Below are 15,972 nucleotides of genomic sequence, written 5' to 3' on the forward strand. Positions count from 1 at the left end.
TTTTTTTTTTTTTTTTCTCTTTTGAAGTGTCAATTCAAGGTCTTTTGTCACTTTTCTACTGGTAGATTATCCCCCCCCCTTTTTTTGGCAATGCTGGGGATAAAACTCACACTTCCTAGGCAAGTTTTTCACCACTGAGTTACATCATCAGCCCTGATTATCTTTTTCTAATTGATTTGCTAGAGGTTTTTAAAAATAAATATTTAGAATATGAATATTTTCTCTATTACTTACTGTTCAACTCTCCTAATGGTACCTTTTGATAAAAAAGGATTTCTTTAAGTACTTCATGTAACCAGTATATTTTCTTTAATCTTTTTAAAAAATATTTATTTTTTAGTTGCAGTTGGACACAATAGCTTTATTTTATTTATTTTTTTAATGTGGTGCTGAGGATCGAACCCAGGGCCTTGCATGTGCTAGGCAAGTGCTCTACCGCTGAGTCACAACCCCAGCCCCAATTTTTTTCTTTTAATTTTTTGCCCAAGGAATCTTTGCCTAACCCAAGGTTATAAAGGTATTCTTTTATGTCTTCTTCCAGAAGCTTTGTTATCTTACCTTTTACTTTCAGAGCCACAACCAAACTGGAATTTATTTTTCAAGAATTGAGATATACTAATTAATGTGTTGTAAGATTTACCCATTAAAGTTTATAAGTTAGTGTTTCTAAAAATATATTCACAAGTAACACAATCATCACCATTTCCTAGTTCCAGAACATTTCATTGCCCCACAAAGAAATTAGGAGCCACTCCTTATTTTTTTGTCTCCCTTAGCTCTTGTCAATCATTAATCTACTTTTCATTTTATGGATTTCCCTATTTTGGGCATTTCAGATAAAAGAAATCATGTATACATGGCCTTTTGTGTTTCTCTTCAATTAATGTAATGTTTTAAGGTTCATCATGTTGTTTCTACTTTTTGGTTATTATGAATAATGCATGAGTAATGCTGCTATGAACCTTTATGCACAAGTTTCTGTGTGAATATATTTTTTTAATTCTTTTGTGTAAATGCCTAGGAATGGAATTACTGGTCATATGGCAACTCTATGCTCACCTTTTTTTTTTTTTTTTTTTTTTTTTTAAAGAGAGAGAGAGAATCTTTTTTATAGATGGACACAACACAATGCCTTTATTTTTTTTTTAATGTGGTGCTGACAATCGAACCTGGGTCCCCCCTGTGCTAGGCGAGCGCTCTACCGCTGAGCCACAATCCCAACCCTATGCTCACCTTTTTGAGAAACTGCCAAACTGTTTCCCAAAATGGCTGTACAGAGTTCTAATTTCACAAGCCTCACTAAAATTGATTTCTGAGTATGGTACGTGAGAAAGGTCAAGATAAATTTTTTTCTAATATGAATATCCAATTACTTCCCTTCCAAACTGAATTATGCCAGTTTTGTCATGAATCTAGTATCTATAAATGTGTGGGCCTATTTCTGAACTCAAGTCTGTTCTGTTGGCCCAATTATTCCTGGCGTCAGGACCACACTGCCCTAATTACAATAGCATTAAAATAAATTTGTGTATCCTGAGGTGTAAGTTATCTGTTCTTTTTTGTTGCTTTTGGTTGTTTAACTTTTACAATCAGTTTATCAATTTACACACCACACCCCAAAATACAAACACATATATGTATAATGCTAATGGGATTCTAATTAGAATTGTGTTGTATCTGTAGATTAATTTTGGAAGTACTGATTTCTTTTCACTTAATGTCTTTTAATTGATGAACATGAGCTGTTCCATTATTTTATCTTAAGGGTATTCTTTAATGCTTCTTAATATTGTGATTGAGTTATTCTAAGATATTTAATGCTTTCTGATACTATTGAAATATTTTTGTCATTGTTTTTCTTTTTTATTGGTCTTGAACTTGATTCTCTTTCCTTACCTTCCCAAGAGCTGAGGTTATAGGTACATGCCTCTGTATCCAGCTACAAATGGTTTCATTTAAAAATTTCACTTTCTAAATTGTGGCTGATATATAGATATATATTTTTAATATTGGCCAGCAACCTTGCTAAATTTATATTCTAATACTTCATTTGTAATTCTTTTAGATATTACATTCACAATCATATTCTCTGTGAAAAATGAAAAGTTTTGTTTCTTTTTTATAATCTGTATACTTCTGTTTCTTTAAAAAAAAAATTCATTTTAGCCAGGTGTGGCAGCACCTACTATGATCCCAGATACTTGGGAGGCTGAGGCAGGAGGATAACAAATTGGAGGTCAGCTTGGGCAACTTAGCCAGACTCTGTCTAAAAATTAAAAATAAGATAAAATAAAATGAAGGGCTGGTGATGTAGTTTAGTGGTAGAGTACTTCTGGTTTCAATTCTCAGTACTGCTATTTTTTTTTCTTTTTCATTTAATTTTGTTTTATTTTTTCATTTTATTGTCCTAGCTAGGACTTCAGAAGTAATTTGGGATGGAGCAGACACTCCATCTCAAGAAAGAGAAAAGCTTTCTATATCTGGCCATTAAGTGTGATGTTTATTGTATCCTTTTCCAGTTATTGGTTCATTTATTTCACATTCTTCTTCAGTGCTGGTTGGTCCTTCCACTTCCAAGGTTGTGAACTCTTCTGGGGTGGCTGGGCCTTCTAGCTGTGTGTGTCACAATGGGAGGGCCCTTTTGACCACGTGACAGGAGAGAAGTGAAGCTCTCAGTGGGAAGGACCATCTCAGGGATAACAAGATGGGTTAAAGCTTAGTGGGACAGAGGAAATGAAGGACTTCGGGAGTAGGTAAAAGCTTCCTTCAGAAGGCATTTTAGAAAGAAAAAGTGCTGTGTAAAAGGGGAGAGCGCACACACACACACACACACACACACACACACGAGATGAAGGAGACAGCTCAGTTTTTCTGAACAAAAGTTCTAAAGTCAAAAAATCTGCAAGGAAGGGGCTGGGGCCACAACTTGGTGGTGAAATACTTGCCTAGCTTGCACCAAGCCCTGGGTTAGATTCCCAGCACCACATTAAAAAATAATAATAATTAAAAAAAAAAAAAAAAAGGAAAGGAAAGAAAGGGAGAAGAGGTGGAAGGAAGCCAGTTTTTTTTTTTTTTTAAAGAGAGAGAGAGAGAGAGAGAGAGAGAGAGAGAGAGAGAGAGAATTTTAATATTTATTTTTTAGTTTTCGGCGGACACAACATCTTTGTTTGTATGTGGTGCTGAGGATCGAACCCGGGGCCGCACGCACGCCAGGCGAGCGCGCTACCGCTTGAGCCACATCCCCAGCCCAGGAAGCTAGTTTAATTTCAGAAATTTTGTATTGATTCCTAAACTAAAATCTTACTTTGGATAACTTGAGTGGGAATATGTGGGGTGAAACACTGTTTTTTTTTTTTTTTTAAACCTTTCTATTATGGAGAATTTCAAATATACGTGAAGGAAATGGAGTGGTATCTTGAGGCCTTATATATCCAATACACAGCTTCAACAACCAAAACTATTCTGTCATTCTTATTTCATTGAATCGGCCAATTCAGTGGCATTCAACTTGGGCTGATTCTTCTTCTCATAACCCCCCACCCCAGCTGGCAACATCTGGAGACACTTTTGGTTGTCATACCTAAGAATGTCACTGGCATCTAGTGGGGAGAGTAAGAGATTCTGCTTAACATGCCCCACAAAAAAAATATCTAAATTGTCATTGCAGAGGCTGAGAAATCCTGCTATATTCACCCCCTACCACTTGCTCAATTTTTTTTGAGGCAAAATATATACACATTGAAATGTATAATTTTTTGGGGGGGGGGTCATATCAGGGATTGAACTTGGGGCACTTGAACATTGAGCCCCATCCCCAGCCTTATTTTGTATTTTATTTAGAGACAGGGTCTCACTAAGTTGCTTTGCACCTTGCTTGTGCTGAGGCTGGCTTTGAATCTGCAATCCTCCTGTTTCAGCCTCTCGAGCCTCTGGGTTCATAGGTGTGTGCCACTGAGCAAGGTGAAATGTGTAATTCTTAACTCTGTAATTCTGACAAATGTCCCATGAAATCTATATATGCACTCCTAAATTTTTATTTATATCCATTATCAGATTCAATAATTTCCCTTCAATTTCACTATGATGTAAAATTGTTATTATTAAACAGATATTAAATTTTATCAATCCACTTTTTTTTTTTTTTTGGTTGGGTCTTTTTTGGTACTAGGGATTGAACCCAAGGGTACTTTACCACTGAGGTACATCCCCAGCTTTTTTTGTTTTTTTATTTTGAGACAGGGTCTCACTAAGTTGCTTAAGGCCTTCCTGAGTTGCTAAGGCTGGCCTTGAACTTGCAATTCTCCTGTCTCAGCCTTCCAAGATTCTGGGATTATAGGCATGTGCCATAGTACCCAGCTCCATTTTGTTTTTAAGGATTACTTAAAAACACCCAGCCACCTTTTCAGGATTTACCTAGAAGAAGTGTGCCTGAGAATAACCATTCCACTTTCTCATTTTTCCAACTGCTATGCTAAATATAAATCTGACTTTCTTTTTCCCTCTCTGTGGTGCTTGTACTTTAAAAAAAAATCTTTATATTTGCTTTACACATTTTTTTTTGTTTGGATGGCTTTGAATTAGGTGAGTTTAAAAAGTCAATATGGTCAAAATATGGCATATACATGTAATGAAATATTACTTGGCCTTAAGAAATTTTTGACACATGTAGAAGAACTGGGAAGAAATTAAAACCAGCCAGACAGAAAAAGACAAATACTGTATGATTCCACCTGTATGAAATACTTAAAGTAGTCAATTTATAGAGACAGAAAGTAGGATGTGACTGCCAGGGCTGGGGACAGGAGAGAATGGGGACTAGATAGTGAATGGGTACAGAGATTCAGTTGGGAAAGAGGAAAAAGGTCCAGAGGTGATGGTGGTGATCGATGCACAGCAACGTATATAAACTTCTAGACACTAAGCAGATACTTAAAAATGGTTAACATGAGTTGGGCAGGTGGCACATGACTGTAATCCCCAGTGACTCAGGACGCTGAGGCAGGAGGATCAATTTAGAGAGGCCCTAAGCCACTGAATGAGACCCTGTCTTAAAAATAAAAAATAAAAATAAAAAAGGCTGGGGAATAGCTTAGTGGTAAATTTTTAAATTCTTCTTTTTTTTAAGTTGGACACAATATCTTTATTTTACTTTTATGTGGTGCTGAGGATCGAACCCAGGGCCTCACACATGCTAGGCGAGCACTTTACCACTGAGCCACAATCCCAGCCCCAAATGGTAAATTTTATGTTACATATCACAAATTTTAAAAAGTCAATATGGTATCTAAAGATAATACAAAGGAAAAGAAAATAACTTTATAGACACAAAGTATACTGCTCAGAGTATTTTAGACTACACAATATGATAGATTTAGAAGGGGTTTTTGAGAGCACCTGGTTCAGTGTTCTTATTTAAACAGGAAGAAACAGAGCTCAGAGCAGGAAAGCAACTGTTTGAGACCACAGGGACCTTTAACAGGAGAGAGAGGACTGGACCCCCTGTCTTTTTCCCCCTATATCATACTTGGTGCTTTCTCTATCTTAGCTCAGGCATTCCATTTCTGCTGTGTGTTCAGTTATAGATGGCCACGGTCGTAAAACTAATTAATGACCCTGCAAATCCCACAAGATTCTCTGAAAATTACAAACTAGAAAGAGGCATTATAAATACCAGTATGGTTCAATTCCATGTGCCCTTTCAATTTTGCTCAAGAGAACTCTGGGGCCCAAAAATAAATAATTCACTTTATGCAGTACTCAGGACATGAATAAAAAACAAAAAAGCATTTCCTTCTCCATTTTTGGTATTAATAATGAAGGATAACCTAAATTTAGGAGCTAGTACCTTTGTGGCAAAGCAGCTGAGATTAGGCTAAATCTTAGCTTTGAATCTTACAGCTTTTGTTAAAGCTTGGATTTCAGCCACTCCATGACTTGAGGCAGAAACTGTTTCAGTCCATGAACATCTCTTTGTTCACTTCTTGATTCCTATGATCCTGCTGCCCGAGTGAACCAGGCTCCACCAACATGACAGCTTGGCCTTTAAAGCCCGATACTCAGGGCAGGCATATACCCAGTAAAATCTGAACTTCACATGGGAATCCTTCAAGGGCCACACTGCTCTTGTAGTCTCTCAGGCTAGACCTGTGAAGATTCTACTTTGTATTTGCCTGGGGTCTGCTGAAGTAAAACTCTAGTTTCAGTAGATGGTTTTCTCATCCATATCTCAGAGCAGAAAGAAGTAAACACTGGCCAAAATGATACTTTTCTGTAGACACTAGCTTTGGATCTGAGTTGATTATTCTAATATTCTTTTAAAGAAGAGAAAGTCTAAGAAAAATTGATACAATATTGAATTTATATGATAATGTGAAAACATCATGGTTATGAGACATTAACCCAGCTGCAAGGCCTGAGCAAAGCTATAAACTCAGGAGAACACCTTTCCTTTGATCAGTTCTGTGTCTAGGGGCTTCACCAAGTCTGTAGACAGAAACACAGTCACCCAGAACTCTACAGCTTCTCCCAGACACACAGATCTTAATCACTCTGTATCCTCTCTGATCACATACAATGACGAGGTGAAGAGAATGAATTGCTGGTAAACACATGCTAATGAAACTGCAGACATGATAGTATAATGACCTTGACATATCATACATTTGAATATTGTACTGTCATGTGTAACTAATTAAAACAAATAAAAAATAAATAAATATAGTTTAAATCAAGAAATTAAAACAAAAATTTAAAAAATGACTTAAGTATAAAAAAAAAAAAAGAAGAAGAAACTGTAGACAGCATGTCAGGGCATCATCCTGCTGCTTGCTGCTTCCAACAGAGAGAATGAGCTCTGTGCTTAAGACATGTAGGGGTCAAGAATTTCAGAGTGCTGAACTGCTGCAGTCAGGCCCAGCCAGTGTCTGAATCTGCACAACCTCCCAGGAAGCTTTCTGAGACAACACTTTTGACTCTGGCTAAAGCTGGTCAGACAGAGTGCCTGTGGCAAGCAATGAATATTTCTACATAGGCTGCATGTGGAAGAGTTATTAGGGAAGATGGGCAATAAAAACAGAGACAAGGTCATGTCCCTGGTCTGAGGAAGCTTAACCTCACTAAGAGCTGGCATTTAGTGTGGCCTGACCATGTGCCAGAACTGGTCCCAAGCACGCCATGTGCATCGCGTTGGTGAATCCTCATAACAGGTGGCACTGGTTACATCTATTTTATAGTTGAGGAAAGTGAAGTGATGCCAGGTTAAATATCTGCCTAAGGACTAATGGTTGCTGTGTTGCAGAAACAAGTTTCAGCTTCTGACCTTTGTGATTCTAGCGCTACCAACGTGAATGCTCATACCATATTGCCACTTTATAACCTGGACTGATGCTAGCTCACTCCGCACTTAATTTGATTCAAGAGATCTTGTCATACACAGATCTTACACCTGGCTTTGAATCTCATGAGAGAACACAATGCCCAATGGCACATGTTAATCTGCCCTCTAACTGAGAGGCATGACTGGGACCAACACAGCAGTGAGCTGTGAGAGATGGATCCTCTGCCACTCTTGACGAATTTGGTGGAAGGACAGGGTTTACGAAAGTATCTCGAATTATACAATCTTCTTACATGTTTTCTTAAGAGTTTACAGATAAAATGTCTAGAGAGGATTTATTTTATTGAATATGTGAATCATTTTTGATTAGCACATGCATACTTTGCATTTAAGTGGTATTTTGAAAGAATTAGGGGTAGAAGCCAGGCACAGTGGAACACACCCATAATCGACTCAGGAGTCTGAAGCAGGAGGATCTCAAGTTCGAGGTCAGCCTCAGCAATTTAGCAAGACCCCATTTTGAAATAAAAAATAAAAAGAGCTAGGGATGTAGCTCAGGCGTAAAGCACCTCTGAGTCTGATCTTCAGTACCAAAAAACAAAACAAAACAAAACAAAACCCCCAAACAAAGTAGGGATTGAATACGAATATTATTGTTTTTCTTTTCATTTCTTTTTGTAGTGTTGGAGATTAAACCCAGGAATGCTTTACCACCCTTTGTGGTGCTGGGGAGGAGCCTACGGCCACTCATATGCCTCTACGATTGAACCATATCCCTAGCCCATCCCCAGCTCTTTCTGATTTTTTGGTTTTTCTTTTAAAAGCAGCTTAAACTGCTTATTGAACTCAAATTGCCTATTTCAGATGGTCTGACTAGGTAGCAGCTGAAAAGAGGTAGCTGTGCTGTAGCACATAAGCCAATCCATCAGTGCCAAGGGGACAAACTAAGAGGAGCCTTAGTTTGTATAAAATTCAAGCAAGCAGGGGGAAGCTAATCATGAAGATTCTTAGGGGAGGTGATCCGAGTTGCTCAGTATCGAACAGATAAGCCTCTCTCTCATAAGGGTCTTAGTCCAGTCACTGTGGGTTCAAACCAATCAGAGGCCTTGCTTCTCCCTCTGCTTGAAGTGTTTTCTCAAGCATCAGTCCTTGTAGAAACCTTCTCTGACTATTTAATCTAGAGCCATGACCCTTTCACACTCCAAAAACACTTTCAGTCATTTTATTTCTCCAGAGTAGATCTGTCCTAAGATATGTACTGGATCCATGACAAAAGCTCTAAGGCAACAGTCCAATATAAAGTTCACCTCACCTGTTCTGCTCCCACCATGCTAATTGGCTTGCACTTGAAGAGGTGGGTGATGAATTTGGGAATGAAGGAGCTGTGGAAAAAAAAAAAGAAGTGATAAATTAGGCATATACTCTCTCCAGTAAAGAAATGCAGAAACTTTCTTCAAAGGCTTTACCCTTCCATAAGAAAACTGAGAATCAAGGTAGATACTATTGCTACCTATCAGCATCCCCTGCCTTCCTTTTATTTCTCACCTAGACCCTGGTTTTATTTAGGGTCTAGAAAAACTTGATCTTAAACTATATTGGTGATTTTTGTGTCTATGTGTGTGGTGCTGGGGATGAAATCCAGGTCCACGTATATGCTGAAAACTACTAAGCTATACCCCATAAATCCTCCTACGGAGGATTCTAATTAGCCTCAGCCAGTCAGAGCATGGCATTCTCTTGGTGATTGCTATGTGTCCTGGGAGGGGGAAGGACTTTACTGCAAGGTGGGGGGGCACTGTTGCATTTGGATGTGATGTCTATAGCTTCCAGTCTACCACCATTCTGAAGATGATGCCAGATCCAAAGATAGCAGAATAAACCACCTCTCAGATCTGTCCTATCTCAGGACTTGTAGTTATATGAAATAAAAAACTCACCTACCATTTAAACCAGTTTGAATTAGGGCTTCTGTAACTAGTAGATATAAACACCCTAACAGATTTAAGAATGGAACATATATGAGGGCTAGAATGTAACTCACTGGTAAAGTGCTTGCCAGCATGTGCAAGGACCTGGGTTCCACCCCCAGAAACACACACACACACACACACACACGCACAAAACAAACAAAAACAAAAAACAAAATATCCACCAATGTAGTTTTCCCAGAATCCCAGGCCAGGTATATCTAATAGATTTAAGAGTAGAATATACATGCCTATAATCAAGACAAGATCCAAAGTGAGGTGACCAGGAAGTGTCATAGGACTCTGGACCACAAAAGGAAGGCTGGAAATAAAGCAGGATTTGTAGGTAAAGATAAAGGCTGGCTAGTACCTATCTTCTCACTCTTCCAAAGCTGCTCCCAGGCCTGAGCCCTCCTTTGTCTTCAGTCTCTCTGCATCTTTTCCTTACACTATACTCACTCTAACAGTAATGACTTCCTGGACATCTTAATGCGATGACCAACCTCCTCCAGACTAGCCTCACACTGGCCTCCAGGCTCAGTGACTGCAATGAGTTGGCGACTCCACCTGGTTGCCAAGTCAGGAACTGAGAGTTCCCCAAACTATTTCCCACCTCAACCCCAACATCCAATCAGTTACCAATTCTTCCCCTGAACTCCCAGATTCACCCCTGTTGATCTCCTCCCCAACTGTCCTGTCATCTGAGCAACGGAGCCCTTCCTTCCTTCTTTCATTCCTTCTTTTTCTTTCTTTTTTGGTGCTGGGGATTGAACCCAGGGGAACTTTACCTCTGAGTTATGTCCCCAGACTTTATTATTATTATTATTATTTTACTTTTTATTTTGAGACAGAGTCTCACTAAGTTGCTGAGGCTGGCCTCAAACTTGCCACCTTCCTACCTCAACCTCCTGAGTCCCGAGCTCTTCCAATTATTTCCCACCTGGTCTCCCTGCCTTCATCCTCATCTTTTTAAGTCACCTGTTACCAAAACTCTTACAATGGCTGCAAACAAGACATTCCTTGATTCAGGTTTTTTTTTTTTTTGAGACAGGGTCTTTCCATGTTGCCTAGGCCAGATGCCAATTCCTAGGCTTAACTGATCCTCTTGCCTCAATGCCTTGAGTAGCTGGGACTATAGGCACTACTATAGTGCCTGGTCACAACCTTGATTCTGGATTTTCTGTCCCCAGCCACATCATGCTGAACCCTGGCACCTCATACTTCAACCTGGTTGAGCTATTTGCAGATCCTACAATTCTGTGGGCTGCTAATACCTTTGTGCCTTTGCTTACACTGTCCCCTCTGCCTGGAATGCTCTTTGTGAGCCTTGGGGTCAGCACTCACACGACCCTCTGACCTTGCTCAAGGATGTCTCTTCTATGGAGCCTTTTCTCAGTCACCTCCACCATATTCTCAAGAGTCCTCAGGCCTCTAATATCTTACCTACTTTATTACACTTATTTGTTTATGTCTATTCCCTTGACTGTTAAGGCAAGTGGAGGCAGGGGTAGTGTCTGTTAAGTCAGATCACTTAACCCAGTATCTAGGACAAAGGAAATGCTCAAGTAAATGCACATTGAATAAATAATAAATGTTTTAATAACAGTAGCAGTGACTATTTTTTTTTTTTTTTTTTTTAGGTGTAGATGGACACAACTCAAGGCTTTTATTTTTATGTGGTGCTGAGGATCGAACCCGGGTCCCGGCTACACTAGGCAAGCGCTCTACCGCTGAGCTACAATCCCAGCCCAGCAGCGACCACTTTTTGAATGTCAGCTCGGTACCAGCACTTTGCCAGGAAGTTTACTGGGGACTATTTGGGAGGGACTGGAAGTCTTATAAACTAGAGTCAAACAAGTTAATGTGAGGTTGAATTCATGACTGATCAAAACTGTACCCAACCACTATTAAAAGATTTGTCTTCACAAGAATGGGAAGTTATACTCCTGTATGTATAATATGTCAAAATACATTCTATTGTCATGTTTAACTAAAAAGAACAAGTAAAAAATTTTTAAAAAGAGATTTGTCTTTTTATCTCCAGTCCTGAATAGAGGAGAATCAGCTTAGGTGGAGGAAAGTCACCTGTGATTCAAACTGTGGTTTCAACCAGGGAGTGACTATGATGTCTAAACAGGAAAGACTGTCCCTATAGATACCAAATGGAGACAAAGGATCTACTGATGGTTTCGCGTTGGTGGGTAGCAAAGGGAGTTAGGGGAAAGAAATTTGAAGTCCAGGGGTCGGACCTGGGGAAAGGCCTAACAGGTCAGGATGGGTATGAACAGGAACTATTTAGAAGGAATTGGAAGTGCTGTAAACCAGAGCCAAACAAGCAACATGAGGTTGAATTCATGACTAATCACAACTGTATATACAGTGTATAACTTGTTACTTCCCACTAGAGTAAGTTGTGGCTGTGTCCTTGAACTGGCTCTAAGCACTAGTCTACAGGGCTTGGACTAGGGAAACCGGGACTCAACACATGTCTTTGGGGAAGAGGTCCCAGCAATGTGATGGGTAATTGTATTTGTATTGTTCTCATCTAGGTCCCAACTGGTGGTTCAGGACTCCAAGTTTAACTGCTTCTCCATGCCATACAGATGATGGTGGCTATTGCCTTTGGCTGGGGAAAGGTCCCTTCACAATCCTAAAACTGAGGTTTCTACAGTAAGGTTAGGGTTTACCAGAATGGAAGGTACCATGGATTAAAATAGAAATATAGCCTAGATCACAGGCTGAGCTTTTCCAGATGTGTGAGATGGGCATCCTATTCCCAGTTCACTCAATATGAGCTTAGTAATAACACTAAAGGGCTCTGAGGGCTTTGAGAGAATGTGAGGCCTCTGCTTGGGCTAGCTAAGCAACTGACTCCTTATTCATCTAATGTAAGCTCAATCAGACCTCTGGGTGACCATGAAGGAGATTTCTAGTTGCAGTAAATTTTTACAGAGAAACTTCTACCAGTACTTATGGGGAGTGTCACAATGTGATAAATCAGCAATACTTTTAATGCACATTAATGAGCATCCAGAGAGTGAAGGGAACGTCAACTCCTAGTTCACCTGCCATACTGCAAACATTAATGCTTCCCTGGAGAGTCCACTTGATCCTTTCTTGACAAGGTAGAAATTAAAGTTAACTCTACAAGCCACTCCATTATTGTTGCTCCTTAGGGATTTATTTGTGTCAGAGAGGGAAAGCCTTAACTGAATACACACTGGGAGAGATCTGGGGAAGACATAAACTTGGAGTCCTGAACCACCAGTTGGGACCTAGATGAGAACAATCCAAATACAGTAGCTTGGACAGGGCTGACCTTTCTGAAGCCCTTCCCTGAGAAGTTTGCCAGAATGTTTGTTTGATATTTGGTCAGAGGAGACACTGGCCCTGTACACTGCCTGGTCTCATAGGAGACAGTGCTACAGCCAGATGCTGATTGGCAAAGGACCAAATTATTTTCTTGCTTCAAAACTCAAGCCAGAAATGGCCACACACAGGGATGTGACAGGAACACATGTAGCTTACTGTTCATTCCATCTACCTTGGCTATGGAGTTCCCTGACTTGCTCTTCCCAATTTCTAGTACCTTCCTTGGACACAAGGACATCCAAAAGTGGATAAGTCTTAGCAGCTACAGTAATAAATACTATGGGGGAGAAGAAAGAGAAGGCTCAAAAGAAACAGAACTGGTAGTTCCTACCCTTAAAAAAGTTTATATGAGAGAGACAAAAAGCACATGTGATCACTGAGACTAAGTTTAATTATCTCCACTTGGGCAAGGGGTGGTTATGTCCACACAGTTCAAAATAACAGGGTCTCCCAACTCATTTTTGTTTGCCTTGATGTGGCTGATGATTGTATTACTGCTACTGTATATATAAACTTAAGTAGCAGACTTGGTTTTATTATTATGATCCCTGTGGGTACAGATTGATATCAATTTGCCTGCAGGTACCAGAACGAATTACAGTTGGATGGTAGGGACACCAGGACTGTGACCATGTTGGGTTTGTATGGCACTAAAAGAACCCCATTGAGTATCATACTATAGCAGTGGGTACACATCATCAGATATCTGTCCAGACCCATAGACAGTACAAACACTAAGAATGAACCCAAGGAAACCATATATTTTGGGTGATAATGCATCAGTGTAGGTTCATCAACCCCAGCAAATGTATCCCTCTGAGGGGATGTTGATATTGGAGGACAGTATGCGTGTGGGCCAAGGGGTACATGGGAAATCTGCTCAATTGTGCTATGAACCTAAAACTGCTCTGAAATGTAAAGTCGATTTAAAATTTTATTTAAAAAATAAAAAAAACAAAGCAAAACAATAAGAACAACTCAGTGATGAGAATGCTCCAGGACTTACTTTGCAAATTTGATGCAGAATTGAGTGAAGTATTTCCGTGTGGAAGCCAGGTTGTCACGGATGATGGGGACATTCTGCTTAATGTGAAGAATGACAGAAGTGACATAGGGGCTCTGGTCACCAACATGTTCCACATTCTGCCACTGCATCTGAAATAGAGACAGGACAAGACCAGGCTTTAGACCCTTCAGAGAGGAAAAAAAAAAAAAAAGAGTGTTACCTGTTAACAGGAAAAGGAAGAGACAGAGAGGAAATTCGGTCATTATTATTACAGGAATTAGCCCCCTTTGTCTTGGGGAATTTTTTTCTCAGTCTATAACATAGAGACTAATCATGAGTAAAGACAAGCAGGTCCACCTTATCCTTGACAGGGAAATGGGACTCAGGCACTTTTCTTCTAGTGGTCCCCAGAATGCTTCAAATAGCCTTTCTTTCCCATCTAAATTGCTATCTTGTAAGAGGAACCTCATTAGGAGAGCCGATTGGACTGGAACAGGGACACAGTAACCTGTTCTGTGTCAACTGTTCCACCAATCAGGACTGTGGGAAAAAAGGGGAGAGACATCTACTTCCAAGTAGATGTGGCATGAGGTATCATAGGTGGCAGGGCTAATGCAGTCAAATCTGAAAGAGGATTATACCTTTCCCATGAGTAAATTGGGAGGAGTTTGGGATTCTTTAAAAAGAACACTAAAGTTGCTACAACATGTGATATTTACTTCAAAATAACCTGGGGTTGCTCTCTTTTTGCTTCCTGGCCACAATGAGGTGAGCAGCTTTGCTCCACCAGCTGCTTGTACTATGATGTTGTGCCTCACACAGGTCCAGAAACAATGGAGCTGGTCAATCATGAACTGAAACCAGGAGCCAAAATAAATCTTCCCTCCTTTAAATTGATTTTCTCAGGTATTCTGATACAGCAATGAAAAGCTGACTATTACAGTGCCTCACCTCTGACTATATTTCTTCAGGTTATTGTGTCCCTATTCCAGTCCAATCTGCAGACTCAGGCCACATCCTCTGGCTCTGGAACCACCTGTACCATTTTAGGCTTCCCAGACCCTCTGCAGCCTAACATCAGTGTGTCTTTTGTTGCAAAGGCCACCTAACAATGGTTCAACAGTCAAGGTATTCAGCGGACATTTCACATTCACTATCGTTGTGTCATCCGATTGTCAAGCACTGGAGGAGTCTCCTCCAAAATCAGCTCAACCTCCCTCACCTCCTCAGGGTGAGACAAGTCTAGTAACTGAATGTGACCGCCTTCCAAAAAAGTTAATTTCCTCTTAACCATATCTTGGGTAATAGGAAGAAAGGGATGGTGTATGGTATAAGCTTATTTTAAAAATTTAGGAATTTTTTTACTGTGTGTGTGTTGGGGGCTGGGACACTTTGCCACTGAGTTACATCCTCAGCCTTTTTTCTTTTTTATTTTGAGAGAGGGTCTTACTAAGTTGCCAAATTAGTAAAATTTATGATTTTAATTTATGATTCTCCTGCTTCAGTCTCCCAGGTTGCTGGATTACAGGCATATGTCACCATGCCCTGATAAAATTTAGGAATTTTGCCTGACATTTCTTGACATAATGCTTCTTTTTCTCCCTCCAATGGCTGCCCCACCCACCTAACCCTTGGGTGCAGCCCGTTCAAAAGACTGGCCTAGGGGACTCAAACTCAGTTCTGGTTGTTGTTGAACTAACATGGTCCTAGATCACAAAGATAAAAACCACTTGATTGAGGACTCTGTTCTCTGGCTCCTCCACCACATGCCATGGCTAGCTGAACAATGGCCCTCAAAGATATCCATGTCCTAAAAACTAAATAAAAATAAAACACACAAAGCAATCTGGGGCCAGGGGAGGGGGCTGCAGGTGCAGATGAAACATGATTAGTGAAGCTGGGTGACAGGTACACGGGGTTCACTATATTGTTTTCTTTACTTTTGAATACATCTGAAATTTTCCACAATAAAAACATTTTAAAGGTGTGCATATAGAATCTTACATTCCTAAAGCCTTTGGGATTATGATGGGATTTCAATAAAGGGAAAGAGGATCTCTGGCAAACACTAAAGGCAGATCAGAGGATAAGTCAGTGATATGCGGAACAAGGAAGGAAAGAGCCTCGGGGACTATGTGGTTGACAGGTTTTGGGGAGATGAGTATCATGAGAAAGATAGTCTTTGGCCATGAACAAAAATGAGCTCAAGTTCTGACACCCTAAGGAGAATTAGGAGTCATGTCTGGAAAACAGAAGCACCACTGCAGGGTCTCTTTCCCCTTGGGACACAC

At 40.0% G+C, this 15,972-nt stretch overlaps 1 protein-coding gene across 2 annotated transcripts in view; it reads right to left on the reverse strand.

The window, feature by feature from the left end:
• Positions 1-15,972, reverse strand: part of Vps53 (VPS53 subunit of GARP complex) — a 146,538-nt gene that overhangs the window by 12,549 nt on the left and 118,017 nt on the right. For both annotated transcript variants that reach the window (XM_015501034.2, XM_048793292.1), the window contains exons 18-19: positions 13,682-13,830; positions 8,649-8,718 (exon numbers count right to left, since the gene is read on the reverse strand). In XM_015501034.2, coding sequence (XP_015356520.1) covers positions 8,649-8,718; positions 13,682-13,830 — 219 coding nt within the window. The remainder of the gene's footprint in view (positions 1-8,648; positions 8,719-13,681; positions 13,831-15,972) is intronic.

This window comes from Marmota marmota, unplaced genomic scaffold, assembly GCF_001458135.2.
Source record: "Marmota marmota marmota unplaced genomic scaffold, marMar, whole genome shotgun sequence".
Lineage (NCBI taxonomy): Eukaryota > Metazoa > Chordata > Mammalia > Rodentia > Sciuridae > Marmota > Marmota marmota.